Genomic DNA, 21,268 nt, shown 5'->3' with positions numbered 1-21,268 from the left:
CATAACATAGCTAATTCTAATTGTTAAAATTCAATGCCAAACTGTGGGCTTGTTTTGCTTATAGAAACTTCTTGTTCAACATAGAACAATTTATTCTAGAATTTGTCAATTTTAAATGTTATCATTGTTGTTTGTGCATTGATGCATTGTGGCAGTTTATGGTCACAGTTGTATGGCTGCTGTGAAAAATTTGGAAGTCGGATTTGAATTTGTGGAAGTAACCTTGTCTAGATAACACTATCACCAGATTAGGATTAGTTTTCTTTTTGAACAATGGTTTCGTTTTTTTAATGTTATGCTAATGCAGAATAACTTCATAAACCTTGTGAAAAATGCTATACTAGATCTGAAAAAAACCCACACAAAACTTTGCTTTAGCCAAAAGCAGATTTGATTCAGAATGCGCTCACTTTTTAAGCACTTCTTACCAACAAAAGAGAAATCCATGATCTCAGTAAAATTTAAGTTAGAATCCAGGTTCTTTCGTCAAACTTGAATGTGTCTGCTTTTCATGCTGGTTATCTTAGTAAAAGGTGGTTTAATGATCTATCAACTGCATCTATTTGTGAATCTACTTATATGACAACAACTTTTTGCATTTTTTCTTTATGTTGCATTATCTACTGGGGTGCTATTTGGGCACCATACGCTTACCAAGTTTGCCAGCTTAATTTTTAAAATCCAACTAATGCAGCAGTAAGCACTTCACTACAGAAAAGTGAAAAGATAGATAAGTGAATAAACTAGCACTATGCTTTTGTAATATTGCAACATTATTTGAAAAAGAGTAGAATGATCAAAATAAAATTCAGTTTGTATTGCTCTTAGACTGAATTCACTATTTTCTTGTATTTTTCTCTCTTTTTGGCAGAGCTAAGATTTGAGGTTAGGGTTAGTTGAACTTTAAAAAGTTGCATAATTTAAGAGAAGAAAACAAACACCAGTTGCAGTTGGGTGACTGGCCTAGAAGATAAATGCAACTTAATTACTAATCTAAGGAACACTGCATGATTCAGCTGGCAGCTGGTTGGATGTTGAGTTGGTCATTTCAAGGGACGACCAATACTAAGCAGCCAATAACACACAATATTGATGAAAAAAGAAAAAGAGGGAGAAAACTAGTTTGAGTAGATGCAAAATTATTTTGGAAGTTTCGAGGCAGGCTGCTGTTTTTCACTCTCTTTAGTTTTCTGTCCATTTGAAGAATTGTTGAGGGTTTTGAAAAACAAAATCCAGTATATAAGAAAGAAAGAAAGAAATCTGCAGTCTGCTAAAATTGGTTGTATTCCCCAGTGATTTCAAAATTAGATGTACTATCGTGCCTGTGAACAACTCCTATTCAAGGACTGGAAGGAAGGTTTTGTATCCATTGTTTGAAAGCATTTAACTGAACTGGCAAATTACATTTCTTTGCATTTTCTTTTTAACTGTGTGTATCTGTCAGTCTATGTGAGAGTGGAAGTTATGTTCAAAGAAGATTGGGTTTATTTTTTTAAATTCATTTGTGGATGTGGGCATCTCTGGCTCGGACAGCATTTATTACCCATCTGTAATTAGCCAAAGGGCAGTTAAGACTCAACCACATTGCTATGGCCAGACCAGGTAAGAATGGCAGTATCCTTCTTTCAAGGACATTAGTGAACCAGATGGGGTTTTCCAACTATTGACAATGGATTATGATCATCTTTAAACTTCTAATTACAAATTTTTATTAAATTCAAATTCTAACATCTGCAAAGAACAGTTTGGAACCTGGGTCCCCAGAATATTACTTGAGTATCTGGGTTAACAATCCAGTGATAATACCACTGGGCCATCACCTCCCCTTTAAATCATAGAAATTAATTAATTAGCAGGACAAAGCTAAACAATGTGACGTTAGTGTTAATAATAATTTTTGTTTAGGTCATGAACTTTGTGTTCAAGATCTGTTGTTCATAAAGTCTGCTTGGAACAACTGAGCAATTTTGAAGGTCACTGAATATTTTAATTTCACTATGTTGCAAATACAGTGACAGGCTGATGTGGTTTGGCTTGCTATCTCTGTCATAATGTAATTGAAATAATTCAAATGTATCTAGTGGACAGCTTTGAATTTGACTTCTTTGGAGAGTCATTGGAAAAATATCAATATCATTACTGCTGAATTAATGTTCTAGGAATACAGATGTAATATGTGACCACTATACTTTTTATCTTTCTCCATCCTCATTACTTTGAGATAGCCGTAACCCTCTACCATTTCCAAATTGTTCTGATTTGGTCCAACATACCACTTCCTCTTTAATCGAGTGACTTAAGACTTAAATATATTAACAGGAAAAAAACCTGCAGAATCATATACATTTTTGTTTTGAATCAATTTATCCAAAATTTTGATCAGTAGATAACATGGCACCCAGCTTGATAATTTACTTTGTAGCCAAGAGATATTGAAGACCCATGTATAGTGAAAAATAATCATTTTGAGGGCCTTTTATTATTTGAATGGAGAGTATATTTTAAGTAAGTTAGTATCTTGGTATAAAAAATTCTGTGAAGCATGAAGTTGAAAAACTTGGTATTGCATCTATGTAGTTGCCCATACTCACCACACAGTGGCTCTGTTACAGCATTAAAGCTATTTCATCCAGCTTTATGAATACTGTATGTGACTCACCAAATATCTTTTGGACCCGTGAACTGTAAGCTTAAGTGCGAACTAATGATGTATAAATTTAGTTCAGACCAAAGAAAAAAATGTAGGTTTAGCATTTCAGCTTTGCTTTTAAGGATAAGGTTTGTTTGTCATTTGTTTTACTCATTTATGACCTGTTTCAGTCATTTCTGCTATTATGACAGAGAAGTGAGGAAGACAAGGCCTTGGCATGTACTCTATTTGAGTGTCCTTGTTACCTTTTCTCCATTTCTATGTCTTAGCAGTATCAAGACCAGAAACTTAATAATAGTATAAGCTGCACTCTGAAGCTTCAGCATAGTGCCACCAAAGTTGTCAGTCCATGCTTTAAGAAAAATATACTTCCCCAACTAATGATTATGAAACTTCACAATCTTTTCATGTTACAGTAAACATTCTTGGTCTTTTCAATTAATTAAATACAGAGAGCCGAGAAATTACAGGAAACCATCGATCAGCTCTTCTTGGAGTTTGCTAAAAGAGCTGCCCCATTTAAAAACTGGATGGAAGGAGCGATGGAAGATCTTCAAGACATGTTTATTGTTCACAGTATTGAAGAAATCCAGGTACAGTATGTTTACTGGAGCAAAACACCGGACAGCAATGGAGTATATTAATGATACTGATATTGTTAAACTAACAATTCATTCTTATTGCATGACATTATTCTATCATTTCACTGAAACTTTAGCTGCCCTTTGGTGACAGTCTCTGAAGTGGGAAGACTAACAAAATGACATCAATGGGAAGCTGTGAAATCACTGCCTGCTAGGCACCCAATTGTGAACTATTTAAGTGGCCAAACTCCTACCTCTTTGATCATTTTGCCAGAGTTGTCTGGTGGGGGGAGGGGGGGGGGAGAATGGTGAGATGCTACTTCTGGAGACCATCAATAAAACCTGGTGAATTCTGAGTGGGAGGGGCAATTGGGCCTCCATTTTTAGGCACTCCTTGGCCCACATTAAGGCAGTGGCCACATCTGTGTCCATAATGGTACATTTGTTCATGACTCACCCCACAGCTGCCCTCACCAAATTGTTGGGCCTTCCTGCATGAACCCACAATCCCCTAGGCCTTCACCAAGGGTACCCAATCATTAAGGCATCCTTTTCTTGTAGCTGCAATCTAGGCAATGGCAATCATTAGCAATGGCATTGTTGAACTACTGCCCTCTGATTGCCACAGCACTTCTGAGAGGCAGACTGAATTTTGGGACTGAATTTTGAAATTATAAATGCCTCATTTGCCAAAGCAGGGTCATCTCCTACCTTCAGCTCCAGTGGTGGGAGCTTAGATGCTTGCACAAAATTAGACTCTCAGCATTACTAACTGGAGCTGTGTAAATGTAATGTCTACAAATATATTTTCACATTAGTTCTAAATTAAAACCAGCGAATGTTTGAACACCTCTTTTGAATCCATCTTTCATGTCTCCTGTTGTAAGAAGCTAAAATGTAAAATAAAACATTTAATATTAAACTTGTATAGCCTTTTGGGGCTTGTTTTCAGAGGATATTCCTGGGCTTTGTGGCAAATATATGAAAGAATGATCAAAATAGATAGATAACCAGCATCAGTGTTTCAATGAAATTACTTAGTCATTTGTAATTCCTTATCCTGAAAATGACAAAGAGCACCAATGCTAACCCATTATTAACAGTGTAGCAATATTGGAATATTTATGTATGTACTTGTTATTAAGCTATGAAATTGCAGTAACACATCTTAATAATGATCCTGTTGTGTTTACAAAAAGAAAATCTATTGATTGGAAGCATACCAAAACAGGAGAAAATAAATATTATTTTATTGTAATTGCAATTTTCTAGATAATGCCACTTTTATTTTTTTCAAAATTCCACATACATGAAGTGTAATGCTTTTTTGACCCATTCCTCTTAATCTTTAGAGTCTGATAGCAGCACATGAACAGTTTAAAGCTACCTTACCAGAAGCAGACAGCGAGAAACAAGCCATCCTGGGAATCCTTAATGAAGTACAGAAGATTACTCAATCCTATAACATCTCATCCACTGTGTCAAATCCTTATAGCATGATATCACGTGATGAGATCATTGCCAAATGGGACAAGGTATTACCAAACGGAATATGCTAACAAATTAATCAACCAGAAATGGGTTGAGTCTTGAGTAAGATCAGAGGTGCAGGAAACGAATGGCATTTTCATCAACAAGTGAAAGGGGAGAAGATATGTTAATAATTTAGTTGTAGAATCTTTGCTAAGACTCAGTTAAGTGGTCTAGACCAACGCAGACTTTGTTTTTGGTTTCTGGCAGATTTGCTATCTATTTTTAACACCTGGTTTTATTTCAGATTTGCAACAGTTTTCTCCTCTTGTAAACTTCAATATGGTTATGATACTTATTTGCTCTTAGTGCAGGGAACAAGGTTGACATAGAGAATACATGATTGTTCACTAGGTCTCTGCCCATAATGCCTTACTCTTAATAGAATAGTGTAATATTGCATGAACTGATTTATCGTCACTACTCTGTTCTTTGGTGGTTGTTGATTAAACCAATACCCTATATCTTCAACATTTTATTTAGATTTACTACTGATGTCTTACCTGCAACAGAAATGAATTCCCAGTGTTCAGTTTTGTCATCTTCAATGACATGATATTTGAGAATGCAAGCATGTGATGAAAACAATTTCAATTAGTTAATTGGCTCCATATATGTTGAATTAAAATTCAGTTGTTTTTAATGGCAGGTGAAGCAATTGGTTCCTCAGAGAGATGCAGCCCTGCAAGAGGAGCTTGTACGGCAACATGGTAATGAACGTCTGCGTCGTCAGTTTGCCAGCCAGGCAAATGTCATTGGACCTTGGATCCAGCGTAAGATGGAGGTAAGTTAGGAATTTTAACCAGCTGTTTAAATTCAGTTGAGTACTATGTGTTTCTTTTTAGCTCTTAAAATAATCTATGTTTCATGTTCAACAACTTATATTTTGTATAGCATCTAAAAGGGATAAAGAAACAGATTTATATTAAAGAGTAAGCTGTTCTGAGAAGTGACTAGTCAAAGTTTACCCATCCTTGAAAAGATTTACTGTACCTGCATATTTCTGCAAAAAACAATTTACCCTCTATGTTAAATGCTTGCTGGTTCCACTGATGCCTATGTCTCTCCCACACCGATAGCTACTCCCTTCCTGATTCCATTTTCTTACTGTCTCCTTCAATCTCTGCAAAGACCTCATAAAAACCCATTCTTAGACTAGACTTTTAGTTGTGCTCTTCTATGTCCAGTTTCTTTTTTGATCATTTTCTTCCTTGTCTCCATTCTGCTTGGGCTTTTCCTTTTCCTTTCTATAGAAGTCATCCTTTCATAGAAAGTTACACTCATGTAGACCAGTCGCAAGTTCACAAGATACAAACAAATAGAAGGCAATGTGGCTCAGTTTAATTCACCCATTCAAATGAGTTAGTTATGTAATTAAAACTTGTTATTATTACAGCCCCAAAATGATTGATTTATTTATTGTTTAACTCCAATCACCCTCCGATCCGGTGGATAGCTGAAAATTTACACAATTTTCAGCAAGGAAAGCCTTCCATTGAGACCACTTATGGGAATGAATTAAGATAAGTAAATGCACATACCAGTCAGTTGAGAATGGATTTCTTCATGCACACACTGAGAGCTTAGAATTCTGAGAAAGGGTCACTTGACCCAAAATGTTAACTCTGATTTCTCTCCACTGATGCTGCCAGACCTGCTGAGCTCTTCCAGTAATTTCTATTTTTGACACTGAGAACTCTACTACCCTTTGCACAGTAATTAAGGTAGAGATTCAAACTATTATTGAGGTATGTTGCCAGAGCATATTTGGGATCCTGCAATTTATTTAATCATCATGAAAATTATCCTGAATAAATCTCATATTGGTCTTTGCATATTGTAATTCACTGTATTTAAATACAGGAAATAGCTCAAAATTCTATTGAAATGACTGGAACCCTGGAAGATCAGATGAATCAATTGAAACAGTTGGAGGAGGTCATCATTAACTACAAACCCAATGTTGACAAACTGGAAGGAGATCACCAACTTATTCAAGAGGCCCTAATCTTTGATAACAAGCACACCAATTATACGATGGAGGTACTCGGTGGATGTTAATATGAATGTTGTCTTGTTTTTGTGTGAGGCTTTGTGAATGAATAAGCTACCAACAATATATGTTATATTTGATGTGATCCAAAGGCCAGCCATTCCCAATTGCCAGATAAACCTTTCAGCAGCAAGAAACTAGTAGAGGACTGAACTCTGAGCTGTAACAATCTTATTAAATGAATTAGAAGGACAATAGCGTAAAAGGGGCTGTCTCTTAATCCAATGGAACATAAGTTCTGAAAAGAATGTATACCATTTTCTTCCTTGGACATAGTTTAAGTGGGAGCTTTTGATATTCTGTATAATACTTGGTCTATCCTTGGGCTTATTTTTCTCTTTGGACAAGTTAATTATTTTGGTGCTTAAATACAATCACTTGCAAAAGAAATATTAGCACTGATAATAATTCAACTTCAGGAACCATATTTCTGAGGAGAAAAATGTGCATATTAGATCTTCACTAACAAGTATAAAAACAATTTTAACAATAGTAATGATTAAATAACTTAAATAAGGAAGTTGGAGAGCTAAAAGGCACCATGAAATGTCCTGTTGAAAGTAGGATCAAGGAGAATCCCAAGGCATGTCGGATACTTAATGAGTACTTCACATCAGTATTCATCAAGGAGAAGGACCTGGATGATGGTAAAATGAGAGAGGATATGTTGATATTCTAGAGCATGTCAATATTAAGGAGGTGTTGGGTGTCTTGAAAAACATCAAGGTAGGCTGGTTAGTGAGGTTAGATCTCACTGAATACAGGGAGAATTAGCCATTGTGATACAGAACTCACTCAAAAATAGAAGACAGAAGGTGGTGGTGGAGGGTTGCTGTTCAGACTGGAGGCCTGTGACCAGTGGTATGTCTCAAGAATCGATGCTGAGTTTACTGCTTTGTCATTTATATAAATGATTTGGATGTGAACATAGGAGCTTTAGTTTGTAAGTTTGCAGATGACACCAAAATGAGAGGTGTAGTGAACAGGGAAGAAGGTTACCTCAGATTACAATATGGGCTGATTAGTGGCAGATGGTGTTTAATCTAGATAAATGTGATGTGCTGCATTTTGGAAAGGCAAATCAGAGCAAGACTTATATACCTAATGGGAAGGTCCTGGGGAGTGTTGCTGAACAAAGACATCTTTGAGTGCAGGTTCATAGATCCTTAAAAGTGGAGTTGCAGGTAGATAGGATGGTGAAGGCGGCGTTTGGTGTGCTTTCCTTTATTGGTCGCCCACATTTGGAATATTGTGTGCAATTCTGGTCTACCTCCTATCAGAAGGAAGTTGTGAAACTTGAAAGAGTTCAGAAAAGATTTACAAGGATATTGCCAGGAGGATTGGTGCTATAGGGAGAGGCTGAATAGGCTGGGGCTGTTTTCCCTGGTGCATCAGAGACTGAGGAGTGACCTTATAGAGGTTTATAAAATCATGAGGGGCATGGATAGGAGAAATAGACAAGGTTTTTACCCTGCAGTGGGGGGAGTCCAAAACTAGACAGCATAGGTTTAGAGTGAGAGGGGAAAAATTCAAAAGGGATCTAAGGGGCAATTTTTTCACTCAGAGGGTGGTGAATGTATGGAATGACCTGCCAGAGGAGGCTGATACAATTACAACATTTGCAAGGCATCTGAATGGGTAAATGAATAGTAAGGGTTCAGAGATATATGGGCCAACTACTGGCAAATGGGACTGGATTAGTTTGGAATATCTAGTTGGCATGAACAAGTTGGACCAAAGGGTCTCCTTTCTGTGCTATACATCTGACTCTAGATATTTCCCTAAGGCATGATGGGATCTAACCCAGTATACTGAAGGAGGGGATTGTTGGGGCCTTGACACAGATATTTGTATCTTGTTTAGCTGCAGGTAAGGTCCCAGAAGACTAGAGAATAGCCAATTTTTTTTTTAAGAAGGGCAACAGGGATAATCCAAGAAATTATAGGCTAGTGAGCTTTACATCAGTGGTAGGGAAATTATTAGAGAAGATTCTTAGGGACAGGATTTATTCTCATTTGGACTTATTAGGGATGGTCATCATGGCTTTATGCAGGGGAGGTCTTGTCTCATAAATTTGATTTGAGTTGTTTGAATAAATTTTAGTCTGATCCAGAAGATTAAGTCACATAAGATTGGTAAACTGGATACAAAATTGGCTGGTCATAGAAGATGGGAGGTAGTTGTTGAGGGTTTTTTTCCTGACTGAAGGTCTGTAACCAGTGGTGTTCACAAAGATCAGTGCTTAAAATGTAGGGGGGCTGAATAGTAAGTTTGTAGACAACATGAAAATTGGAGGAATTGTGGATAGTGAGAAAGATTGTCAAAGGACACAGGGGAATATAAATCATTTACAATTGGACTGAGAAACGGCAAATGGAGTTTACGCCAGACAAGTGTGAGGTAATGCATTTTGGGAGGTCAATTGCAAGAGGAAAGTATACAGTAAATGGCGGGACCCTTAGGAAAGTTGATAAACAGAAGGATCTTGGGATGCGAATCCATTGGTCCTTGAAAGTGGCAACACAAGTGGATAATTTGGCAAAGAATACGTATGGCATTCTTGCCTCATTGGTTAGGGGATTTAGTATAAAAGTTGGCAAGTCATGTTGCAGCTGTATAAAATTTTCGTTGGGCCACATTTAGAGAATTGCATGCAGTTCTGGTCACCACAGTACAGGATGCCAAATTTTTGGAGATGGTGAGAAAGTAGTGTACCCACTACTTTTTTCCTGGATTTAAGTTTATTAGCTATAAGTAGAGGTTGGAGAAATTTAGTTGACTTTCACGAGAGCCTTGAAGGCTGAATGGAAACCTGATGGAAGGATATAAAATTGAGAGGCATGGATACTAGGGAGCAGAGATTTAAGGTGAGATGGGAAGGTTTAAAGATGTGAGAGGAAAATTTTCTTACATGGTGGGAGTAGGTAGCTAGATCATGCTGCCAGGGCATGTGGTGGAAGCTGATAGCAATGTTCAAGAGGAATTTAGACAGATACATAAACAGGCAGGAAACAGATGAAAAAGGACCATTTCTAGAGAGATGGGATTAATTTAGAATGGCACTGTGGTCAATGCAGACATGTTGGGTCAAAGGGCCTGTTTCTGTGCTGTACAGTTCTGTTTTATCTAGCTTAATCTTTAGATTTACATGATTCACAGATGTGAACACGTTCTTTGTCGTAAAAAAAAAATACTATTTAAGTGAACTTTGTGGAACATGGCACAAAATGTAATCTCAACATTTAAAAGTCCAGAACCGTGTACCCTTGAAACCTGAAAAAGTTACAAGGGTGCACGGTTTGAGTCTTGTATTCAGTGAGATGTAAATATATCCTTGTGTATTACTGTAGAACCTTTTTAAACTTGTTTCGTTTTTTTTTGATAGCATATCCGTGTTGGCTGGGAGATGCTTCTTACTACAATTGCCAGATCCATGAATGAAATTGAGACCCAGATTTTAACTAGAGATGCTAAAGGAATCACCCAACAACAGATGAATGAATTCAGATCTTCATTCAGCCATTTTGATAGGGTACAGTGTTTCTTTTATCAAGTGGTTTTATATAAATATGTTCAACATCTTTTCAAAGTAAATATTGATTTTATGATGACATCTGTCACTTTTGCATCCCATGAAATAATGTATTATCCAGGGTATCTTACTGCTCCATCACAGAAGTAATGATAGACAAACAGGAGAACTAAGTGAAAATTCACCTCTCATAACCTAATTGATTATTCTGATGTTTTCAGACAGACAGTGCACCTGATTAGCCGTCAGAGTGCTGAGACATCATTTACAGATTCACAATTACTCAACTTAATCATTTTAAAATTGTGTACATTTTCTATAATGACTACTCAGTAAAAGAGAATTAGCGGAGTCTGCTGTAGAGCCTAATTTGTGTTAATACTTTTAAAATGACCATAAGAAAAATCAAGTTATAGTATTCAGGTTAATACGTTAGCTTCCAGTTGCTTTTAAGAGTCATAGATACAGTGCGACTTAATTCAGATCAAGTGTCAAAATCATCCCTTTACTATTCATATGTTAGCTGTGCTTACTCGGTCATCCCTAGCTTTGAAATGGTATGAAATTTGCTGTAAATGCACATAGCTAAAGCACCTAATACCTTAAGATAAATAATTTGAAATTCATGCAGCAGTTTATTCTGATTTTATTTCTAAATTAAACAGCGTTCCTACTAATGGCATGGTGCTTTCTCCATTGAAATGGCATTAATGTATTAACATTCTTTTGTTGAAGATACGCTAAATTTATGTTGCTTACTTATTTTTCTCCGCTTTCTTTTAAATCTACATCTGAGAATGCATGGTCTATATATATTAAAAATAAAATACAAATGAGACTATGCAGGGAAGCAGCAGGAAAATGGAACTAAAAAATTGCTAATTGCAAGAGTCAGCAGAAGTGTACTTGACTGAATAGCCTCTTTCAATGCCTTAAAGTTCCAAAATGCCTCTAAATTCCTTAAAGAAGGAGAGAGTCCATTGCACTGGCTCAATTGCAACTGATCCCTCCCACCAGCACCCAGGTCAGAATTTCCATCCTAATCAAGAGATGTGGGCAGGTATTTGCATGTTAAGTGCCCAACCTGGGTTCATAGGTAACATTAAATCAAAGCTGCTCAACAAAGTTTTTTTTAAAAATTAGCTTTTTAGTCATTAGTTCCAAAAGAAGCCTTTGTGCTTCCAGAGGGGGTAATTGATCCCATCCTATATTAATTACCTGATGATGATGATAATGAAGGTTTCAACCCTTTCAAATTACTTCAAGACTTGCACCAGATTTCAACTGGTAAAAGTGATATTAAACCCACAAGGAGAGATTACACAAATGGCACAGTGGTTAGCACTGCTGCCTCACAGCGCCAGAGACCCGGGTTCAATTCCTGCCTCAGGCGACTGACTGTGTGGAGTTTGCACATTCTCCCCGTGTCTGCGTGGGTTTCCTCCGGGTGCTCCGGTTTCCTCCCACATTCCAAAGGTCAGCTGAATTGGCCATGCTAAATTGTCCGTAGTGTTAGGTAAGGGGTAAATGTAGGGGTATGGGTGGTTTGCGCTTCGGCGGGTCGGTGTGGACTTGTTGGGCCAAAGGGCCTGTTTCCACACTTTAAAGTAATCTAATCTAATCTAATCTAATAATCTCATGGCTCTATTCCAAAGACTAAATTAGAAAACACTTTTACTTGCAAAGCGTAGAACTAGTTTGGAATTCTCTTCCAAAAATCGCAAGTTTATGGTAGGCCACTTATTTTAATTTTAAATCTGAGATTGATCATTTTTGTTGACCATAAATATTAAGGGATATGGAATAAAAGAGCAGCAAGGAGGGGACATGAAAGGTCCTTAGTCGGTAGGATTAGGGAAAACCCTAAGGCTTTCTATAGGTATGTTAGGAATAAAAGAATGACTAGGGTAGGAATAGGTCCAGTCAAGGATAGTAGTGGGAAGTTGCGTGTGGAGGCGGAAGAGATTGGGGAGACACTGAATGAATACTTTTCTTCAGTATTTACTCAGGAACAGGGCATTGTCGTCGATGTGAACACTGAGTCACAAATAAGTAGAATGGATGGCTTTGAGGTATGTAGAGAAGAGGTGTTGGAAATCCTGGAAAAGGTGAAAATAGATAAGTCCCCTGGGCCTGATGGCATTTATCCTAGGATTCTCTGGGAAGCAAGGGAGGAGATTGCAGAGCCATTGGCCTTGATTTTTATGTCCTCTTTGTCTAAAGGAGTAGTGCCAGAAGACTGGAGGATAGCAAATGTGGTTCCCTTGTTCAAAAAGGGGAGTAGGGATAACCCTAGTAACTATAGGCCGGTGAGTCTCACTTCTGTTGTGGGCAAAGTCTTAGAGAGAATTGTAAGGGATAGGATTTATGCACATCTGGATAGGAATAATGTGATCAAGGATAGTCAGCATGGTTTTGTGAAGGGCAGGTCGTGCCTCACAAACCTTATTGAATTCTTTGAAAAGGTGACGAAGGAGGTTGATGAGGGGAAAGCGGTAGATGTGGTATATATGGATTTTAGTAAGGCGTTTGATAAGGTTCCCCATGGTAGGCTACTGCAGAAAATACGGAGATATGGCATTGAGGGTGAGTTGGAGGTTTGGATTAGGAATTGGCTGGATGGAAGAAGACAGAGGGTAGTAGTTGATGGCAAAGTTTCTTCATGGAGTGCCGTCACTAGCGGTGTTCCGCAAGGATCTGTTTTGGGACCATTGCTGTTTGTCATTTTTATAAATGACCTGGAAGAGGGGTTAGAAGGTTGGGTGAGCAAGTTTGCAGATGATACGAAAGTCGGAGGAGTTGTTGACAGTGAGGAAGGATGTGGCAGGTTACAGCAGGATATAGAGAAGCTGCAGAGCTGGGCAGAAAGGTGGCAAATGGAATTCAATGTAGCTAAGTGTGAGGTGATTCACTTTGGGAAGAATAACAAAAAGATGGGGTACTGGGCTAATGGTCGGATACTTGGTAGTGTGGATGAGCAGAGGGATCTTGGTGTCCATGTACACAGATCTCTGAAAGTTGCCACCCAGGTAAATAGTGCGGTGAGGAAGGCATATGGCGTACTGGCTTTTATTGGTAGAGGAATTGAGTTCCGGAGTCCTGAGGTCATGATGCAGTTGTATAAGACTCTGGTGCGGCCGCATCTGGAATATTGTGTGCAGTTTTGGTCGCCATACTATAGGAAGGATGTGGAGGCACTGGAACGGGTGCAGAGGAGGTTTACCAGGATGTTGCCTGGTATGGAAGGAAGATCGTATGAGGAAAGACTGAGACACTTGGGGCTGTTTTCATTAGAGAAAAGAAGGTTTAGGGGTGACTTGATTGAGGTGTACAAGATGATTAGGGGGTTAGATAGGGTTGACAGTGTGAACCTTTTCCCGCGTATGGAGTCAGGTATTACAAGGGGGCATAGCTTTAAATTAAGGGGGGGTAGATATAGGACTGAAGTTAGGGGTAGGTTCTTCACTCAGCGAGTCGTAAGTTCATGGAATGCCCTGCCAGTAGCAGTGGTGGACTCTCCCTCTTTATGGGCATTTAAGCGGGCATTGGATAGGTATATGGAGGATAGTGGGTTAGTATAGGTTAGGTGGGCTTGGATCGGCGCAACATCGAGGGCCAAAGGGCCTGTACTGCGCTGTATTCTTCTATGTTCTATGTTCTAAAAATGGGTGCATATGGAGTTAAACCATTATTGATCATATCATCATGATAATGAATGGCAGAACACGCTCAAGAGGATGATGCTATGTTCATGGCAGTTCTTTCATAATTTCTTGAGTGGTTTGTGATCATTGGAATATTGGAACTTAAAAGGCCAGTATAAACTGGCTAGAATCCTGGGAAACTCCTGTCCAGAAATCAAGTTTCTCACTCTTGCCAATCCTGGGATTTTTGAGGCCTGTGAATCCAGAATTTTTTATTATTTTAAACCTAAGGAACATACAAAGTATCTAAATGCAGTCAGGTTTAATTAAAATGATTTTAATTAGCAGTGACACTGTTGCACTTTATGCTATATTATATAAAATACAGCACATTTTAATCCAGATGATTTATGTTTACTTAAAATAAACTACATTTGCACTAGATAGGACATAACGACTACTCTACATCCAATTAATAGGTATTTCAAAAACATGTTTTGATATTCTTGATATAGATGATGGCTAATAAGTATTGAGTTCTCATTAACACTAAGTGAATAATTTGAAGTTTTAATCACGTTTGCTATTGTGTATATTGTAATTAACAATACGCATTGTGCAGATTGTGTATGTTTATTGCATGCTGCAACTAACTTCTGTGCGATGTTAGGATGATTCTGGCACACTGCAACCAAAGGACTTCAAAGCCTGCCTCATCAGCCTTGGACATGTTGGAAATGATAAACAGGTACTAACTGGACTGTGCTGTGTTTATTTTCTGCATATAAGTAAAACTGTGCTAAACTTCTCTTTATTTTCTTTTCCCTTTTCAAATTTACAATGTGGTCATGTCTTTTTTTTTTGGTCTGTCAATTTTTGTTTCCTCCTTTTGCTTCATGTTTGATCTATGGTCCTCTCCTTCCTATTTGTCTGATTTTACCTGTGTTAGTCCTTCCCCCTCCAATTACAACAACAATGCTGTTTCTGCTTGCATTCGACCTGTCTATTTGGAACTACTGAATCTTTGCGACTTTAAACAATCCTTTTGACTATGGCTACGGGTTCTGTGGGCCACCTACTGATATGCTTCCTGGAATCCCACAATTTTTCATCTATTCCTATGCTGATCTGCTCAATAGAAGAAGAATGGGGCGATGGAGCCAGATGATCTCAGAGCTTGCCTCATCTCCATGGGCTTTGATTTGGTATGATAGATGCATGTTTAATAAATCTGAGATTACTATTCATCTTGAATAATACTCTGTACTAGTACATTTAATACTGTGCCTTAGCCCATGATTGCAGTAAACTAACTATTGGTTGCCATAGGGCAATACCATACAGAAGAAGACTGTTCTCGGTTTGTATAAAGTTAAAAAAATCACACTAACACCAGGTTATAGTCCAACAGGTTTAATTGCTCTGAAAGCTAGTGCGCTTCCAATTAAACCTGTTGGACTATAACCTGGTGTTGTGATTTTTAACTTTGTACACCCAAGTCCAACACCGGCATCTCCAAATCGTTCTCTGTTTGTGTTAGCTCTCTAAAGAAAAACTATAAGCCCAGCACACTCTTCTTCCAAAGTTATTGAAGACTCCAATTCAATCACCCTTTCAGGTGATGAATTCCAGATGATAAATAGTTCTTCTACACCCGTGCCCCCAGACCTCAGCTTTTCCTACAAGTATTTCAAAATTGTTTACAAAACCTTCTAGTAATACAGTTTCTCCTTATCAGCTCTGCTAAACTCTAAATGCTCACATTTTATGTAATAATAGCAGTCACTATCTCCTCTGTGGAATTCTCATGTGATTACTACTGCAGGTTATCATTGTAATGTGGGGTTTATCTAAAATATCATTGATAATCTGAACAGTTTTCATTCCTTGAAACATTGATAAAATAATGCATCTGAAATTGCTCCCACATTGGAGCATTGCTATACTTTAGTGAGAGATTATCCAAGAAAAGATATATCAAGGCTTTGCTACATTTCCTTATAGTATTGAATCTTTGATTTTCTGATTTAATCTTTCACATTTGCACATTTCCTTCTACAGGGCGAAGCTGAGTTTGCTCGGATCATGAATTTAGTTGATCCAAACAATACTGGCCTGGTGTCGTTCCAGTCTTTCATCTCCTTCATGACCCGAGAGACTGCTGAAACAGATACAGCGGACCAAGTTGCAGCTTCCTTTAGGATACTGGCTGGAGATAAAGTAAGTTCTGAGTTTTTTTTTGAATTTAATTTTAAAATGGTATAATGGAATATTTCCTTATCTGTACTGCAACCTGAGGTCTTATTCATGTGTGCTGCCTAACAAGCCAATATAATGAATAGCTAATTCTTACAGCTAGTTAGCTATTATGTTGTATAAGGAAATGATTTGTGATAGAATTATTGGAGACATGACAAATTTAAAAGCTTTCAGAAAGTGTCTAACAAGAAGAAATTTAGAAGAATCTTAAAAACTCTAATTATAACATTGGGATAGAAATTTAAACGGTGGAACGTTTCAGAGAACACTTCAGAGAACACGTCTGGGACACCCGGACCAACCAACCCAACCACCTCGTGGCTCAACACTTCAACTCCCCCTCCCACTCCACCAAGGACATGCAGGTCCTTGGACTCCTCCATCGCCAGACCATAGCAACACGACGGCTGGAGGAAGAGCGCCTCATCTTCCGCCTAGAACCCTCCAACCACAAGGGATGAACTCGGATTTCTCCAGTTTCCTCATTTCCCCTCCTTCCCCACCTTGCCTCAGTCCCAACCCTCGAACTCAGCACCACCTTCCTAACCTGCAATCTTCTTCTTGACCTCTCCGCCCCCACCCCCACTCCGGCCTATCACCCTCACCTTATCACCCTCACCTTAACCTCCTTCCACCTATTGCATTTCCAATGCCCCTCCCCCAAGTCCCTCCTCCCTACCTTTTATCTTAGCCTGCTGGACACACTTTCCTCATTCCTGAAGGAGGGCTCATGCCCGAAACGTCGATTCTCCTGCTCCTTGGATACTGCCTGACCTGCTGCGCTTTTCCAGCAACACATTTTCAGCATAGAAATTTAAACACCAATTTTACCAAGATGTATAGCACCACACAGAGAAGTTTATTTTAAAAGTTATGCAAGGGGCCTCATATTGGGTTTTGGAAGGCTGGAAAGCATCCATTTTGCATATGAAGAAATATTCATTGCAGGGTAGTACTGTTGATAGTTCCTTGGATGTAGAAGATGGGAAAACACTCAGAAAACAAAACTACCATTTTGATCATGACTAGAAACACAACTTAAAGCTTGAAATATATAACGCAATAGAGTTTGCTAGTTGACTGAATTTAAAGTTTCATCAGAAGAATCACATAGAGTATTGATGTAGTACAGAACATAAGTGTATATATTAGTTTTATATTACATAAGTACTCAGGTTTTTAATCCATCAGAATTTTTAAACAGCATTGATTTGATGCAAAAATACAAGCTTGAAGACAGAAGATTACAAACAGTGTTACAGTGCTACAGATTGAAACAGCTTAAAGAAATGAGAATAAATAAATACATTAAGAAGAAATGAAAGGAGAAATAATATTTCAAAAAAGTTGCAGATGGGCCAGGCAGGGCACAATACTGAACATCTTGGAGAGGCTGATTCCTGATGTGCATAATTGCTTGAAAATTAACAGCAAGTTTGAAGCCAAACAATTAATTAACAATTCAGTGTGTACTGTAAGATATACTAGACATGTTATAAATTAATAAAATTTCATGAAAGGCACATTCTGTTAGTGAAGTTCCTACAGGTTGAGAATTACTTCAGTCTGAAAACAAAGAAAAGTACTGAAAGGCTAAGATGCAGCAGAAGAGTTCAGCTTCAGGGGAATCCCAAGATAGATGTATTAAATGATCTCTACAGATCTCTATAGTGGAAAATTATAACTACAGAATTTGAAATCAGAATTCATAAGAGACAGAATTGTTGGAATATTTTAGATTTCTTAAAGTCCAAGGAAGATTTCAACTTTAGATAAAGCCATTCAAATCGTGCTGGAAGTACGAACGAGACAAACAGATCCTGAGAGGAGATAGTCAGTCCTACCTCAGGAGAACAACACAACCTATTCATTTCATAAGGTATGCACAGTCTAAAGAGGCACATGACAAGCCACAACAGAGATTAAAACAATCAGCAGACACTAAGAGGCAATGTTTTCAAGATGAAACAGTGGAACAATGAAATCTCATATGACCCACACATGACAACAGAATATAATATCTGTAAAACTGCAGGCGCCTTTCAGAAGATGTGCAGAAGGAGGATACCATATGAGAGCAATAAAAGCTGAATACATACTCGTACAAAGAGGTTAAGGCGGTTAGAACAAAGAACGTTACAGCACAGTACAGGCCCTTTGGCCCTCGATGTTGCGGCAACCTGTGGAACCAATCTGAACACTATTCCATTTTCATCCATATGTTTATCCAATGACCATTTAAATGTCTATAAAGTTGGCAGGTCTGCCACTGTTGCTGGCAGTGTGTTCCACGCCCCTACTCAGAGTAAAGAAATTACCTCTGACATCTATCCTATATCTATCACCTCTTGATTTAAAGCTATGGGCAGCACGGTGGCACAGTGGTTAGCACTGCTGCCTCACAGCGCCAGAGACCCGGGTTCAATTCCCGCCTCAGGCGACTGTGTGGAGTTTGCACGTTCTCCCCGTGTCTACGTGGGTTTCCTCCGGGTGCTCCGGTTTCCTCCCACAGTCCAAAAGATGTGCAGGGTCAGATGAATTGGCCATGCTAAATTGCCCGTAGTGTTAGGTAAGGGGTAAATGTAGGGGTATGGGTGGGTTTCGCTTCGGTCGGTGTGGACTTGTTGGGCCGAAGGGCCTGTTTCCACACTGTAATGTAATGTAATCTATGTCCCCTCATGCTAGCCATCACCATTCGAGGAAAAAAGCTCTCACTGTCCACCTATCTAACCCTCTGATTAACTTTATATGTCTCAATTAAGTAGCCTCTCAACCTTCTCTCCTATGAAAACAGCCTCAAGTCCCTTGGCCTTTCCTCATAACACATTCCCTCCATACCAGACAATATCCTAGTAAATTGCCTCTGAACCCTTTCCAAAGCTTCCACATCCCTCCTATAATACGGTGACCAGAACTGTACGCAATACTCCAAGTGCGGCTGCACCAGAGTTTTGTACAGCTGCAGCATGACCTCGTGGCTCCGAAATGCAATCCCTCTATGAATAAAAGCTAACACATTGCATGCCTTCTTTACAGCCCTATCAGCATGGGTGGAAACTTTCAGGGATCTATGTACATGGACAGAGAGATCTCTATGCTCATCTACACTAGCAAGAATCTTACCTGTTATCTCTGGTTTGTTGCCCGTGTCACATGCTAGTGAAGTGAGAAATATGGAGAGAGAGGAGTTGAACACATGGCTACAGGGATGGTGCAGGAGGGAGGGTTTTGGATTCCTGGATAATTGGGGCTCTTTCTGTGGTAACTGGGACCTTTACAAACAGGATGGTCTTCACTTGAACCAGAAGGGTACCAATACCCTGAGGGGAAAATTTGCTAATGTCTTCAGGTGGGTTTAAACTAATTCAGCAGTGGGATGGGAATCAAAATTGTAGTTAGTGTATGTGGGAGGATGAGAGCAGTGAAGTCAGAACTAAGATTTCAACATTGCAAGAAGGCATTGGCAGACAAGAAGTTGGTTTGAAGTGTGTCTACTTCAACACCAGGAGCATGGGTTGATATTTGGAATGTGGCCATTCCAGAGACAAGGGTAGAACAGGGACATGAATGGTTATTGCAGATTCTGGGGATTTAGACGTTTCAGTAAGAACAGAGAAAATGGTAAAAGCAGGGGTGGTGTGGCACTGTCAGTCAAGGGCAGTATTACGATTTGAGGACTCCTCTGCTGAGGTAGTTTGGGCTTAGATTAGTAACAGGAAAGGAGAAGTTACTCCTTTGAAAGTTTTCTATCGGCCTCCAAATAGTTCCAGAGATGTACAGGATAGGATAGCAAAGATGATCCTTGATAGGAGTGAGAGTGACAGAATAGTTGTTATTGGGGGTCTTTAACTTTCCAAATATTGACTGGGAATACTATAGTTCAAGTGCTTTGATCGGTCAGTTTTTGTCCAAGGTGTGCAGGAGGATTTCCTGATACAGTATATAGACAGGCGAACAAGGGGCGAGACCACATTGGATTTGGTGCTGGGTAATGAACCCAGCCAGGTGTTAGAATTGGAGGTAGGTGTGCACTTTGGTGATAGTGACCGTGGGCGGCACGGTGGCACAGTGGTTAGCACTGCTGCCTCACAGCGCCTGAGACCCGGGTTCAATTCCCGCCTCAGGCGACTGACTGTGTGGAGTTTGCACGTTCTCCCCGTGTCTGCGTGGGTTTCCTCCGGGTGCTCCGGTTTCTTCCCACAGTCCAAAGATGTGCAGGGTCAGGTGAATTGGCCATGCTAAATTGTCCGTAGTGTTAGGAAAGGGGTAAATGTAGGGGTATGGGTGGGTTCGCTTCGGCGGGTCGGTGTGGACTTGTTGGGCCGAAGGGCCTGTTTCCACACTGTAATGTAATCTAATCTAATCTAATCTAAAATCTAATTCAGTTACGTTTACTTTTGTGATGGAAAGGGATGGGTATATACTGCAGGGCAATAGTTACAGCTTTTGCGGGGGGGGAGGGGGGAGTTGGAAGGCAAGGCAATTAGGCAATTACGATGCGATTAGGTAAGATTTAGGATGCATAGGATGGGGAAGGAAACTGCAGGTTCTTGATAAGTATGTACCAATCAGGCAGGAAGAAGTTGTCAAAATGGGAGCCGTGGTTTACTAAGGAAGTTGAATCTCTCTTCAAAAGGAAGAAGGCGGCTTATGTTAGAATGAGATGTGATGGCTCAGTTAGGACTTTTGAGAGTTAGGGCTAGCCAGTTAAGACCTAAAGAGAGAGCTAAGAAGAACCAGGAGGGGACTTGAGAAGTAATTGACAGATAGGATCAAGGAAAACCCGAAGGCTTTCTATAGCTATATCAGGAATAAAAGAATGACTCAGGTAAGATTAGGGCCAATCAAGTGCAGTAGTGGGAAGTTGTACGTGGAGTCAGAGGAGAAAGTATTCACTGGATAGTTTTCAGTATTCACTAGAAAAAAGACAATGTGGTTGAGGAGAATACCGAGATGCAGGCTACTAGACTAGATGGGATTGAGGTGCATAAGGAGGAGGTGTTAGCAATTCTGGAG

At 39.2% G+C, this 21,268-nt stretch overlaps 1 protein-coding gene across 3 annotated transcripts in view; it reads left to right on the top strand.

Moving 5' to 3' along the window:
• LOC122552694 (alpha-actinin-2) overlaps nucleotides 1–21,268 on the top strand; it is a 109,207-nt gene that overhangs the window by 85,860 nt on the left and 2,079 nt on the right. Inside the window, exons 14-21 of one of the 3 annotated variants that reach the window (XM_087991234.1) lie at nucleotides 3,103–3,243; nucleotides 4,587–4,769; nucleotides 5,414–5,548; nucleotides 6,628–6,807; nucleotides 10,203–10,349; nucleotides 14,664–14,741; nucleotides 15,133–15,198; nucleotides 16,055–16,213. In XM_087991234.1, coding sequence (XP_087847360.1) covers nucleotides 3,103–3,243; nucleotides 4,587–4,769; nucleotides 5,414–5,548; nucleotides 6,628–6,807; nucleotides 10,203–10,349; nucleotides 14,664–14,741; nucleotides 15,133–15,198; nucleotides 16,055–16,213 — 1,089 coding nt within the window. Of the gene's footprint in view, nucleotides 1–3,102; nucleotides 3,244–4,586; nucleotides 4,770–5,413; nucleotides 5,549–6,627; nucleotides 6,808–10,202; nucleotides 10,350–14,663; nucleotides 14,742–14,942; nucleotides 15,045–15,132; nucleotides 15,199–16,054; nucleotides 16,214–21,268 lie in introns of those variants that run through there. The other 2 variants (XM_087991232.1, XM_087991233.1) reach the window with 2 other exon arrangements.

This window comes from Chiloscyllium plagiosum, unplaced genomic scaffold, assembly GCF_037043375.1.
Source record: "Chiloscyllium plagiosum isolate Xiang-an unplaced genomic scaffold, Cpla_swu_hap1 HiC_scaffold_10, whole genome shotgun sequence".
Taxonomy (NCBI): domain Eukaryota; kingdom Metazoa; phylum Chordata; class Chondrichthyes; order Orectolobiformes; family Hemiscylliidae; genus Chiloscyllium; species Chiloscyllium plagiosum.
Note: the sequence above shows the minus strand (reverse complement) of the source record. Positions and strands in the feature narration are given on the sequence as shown.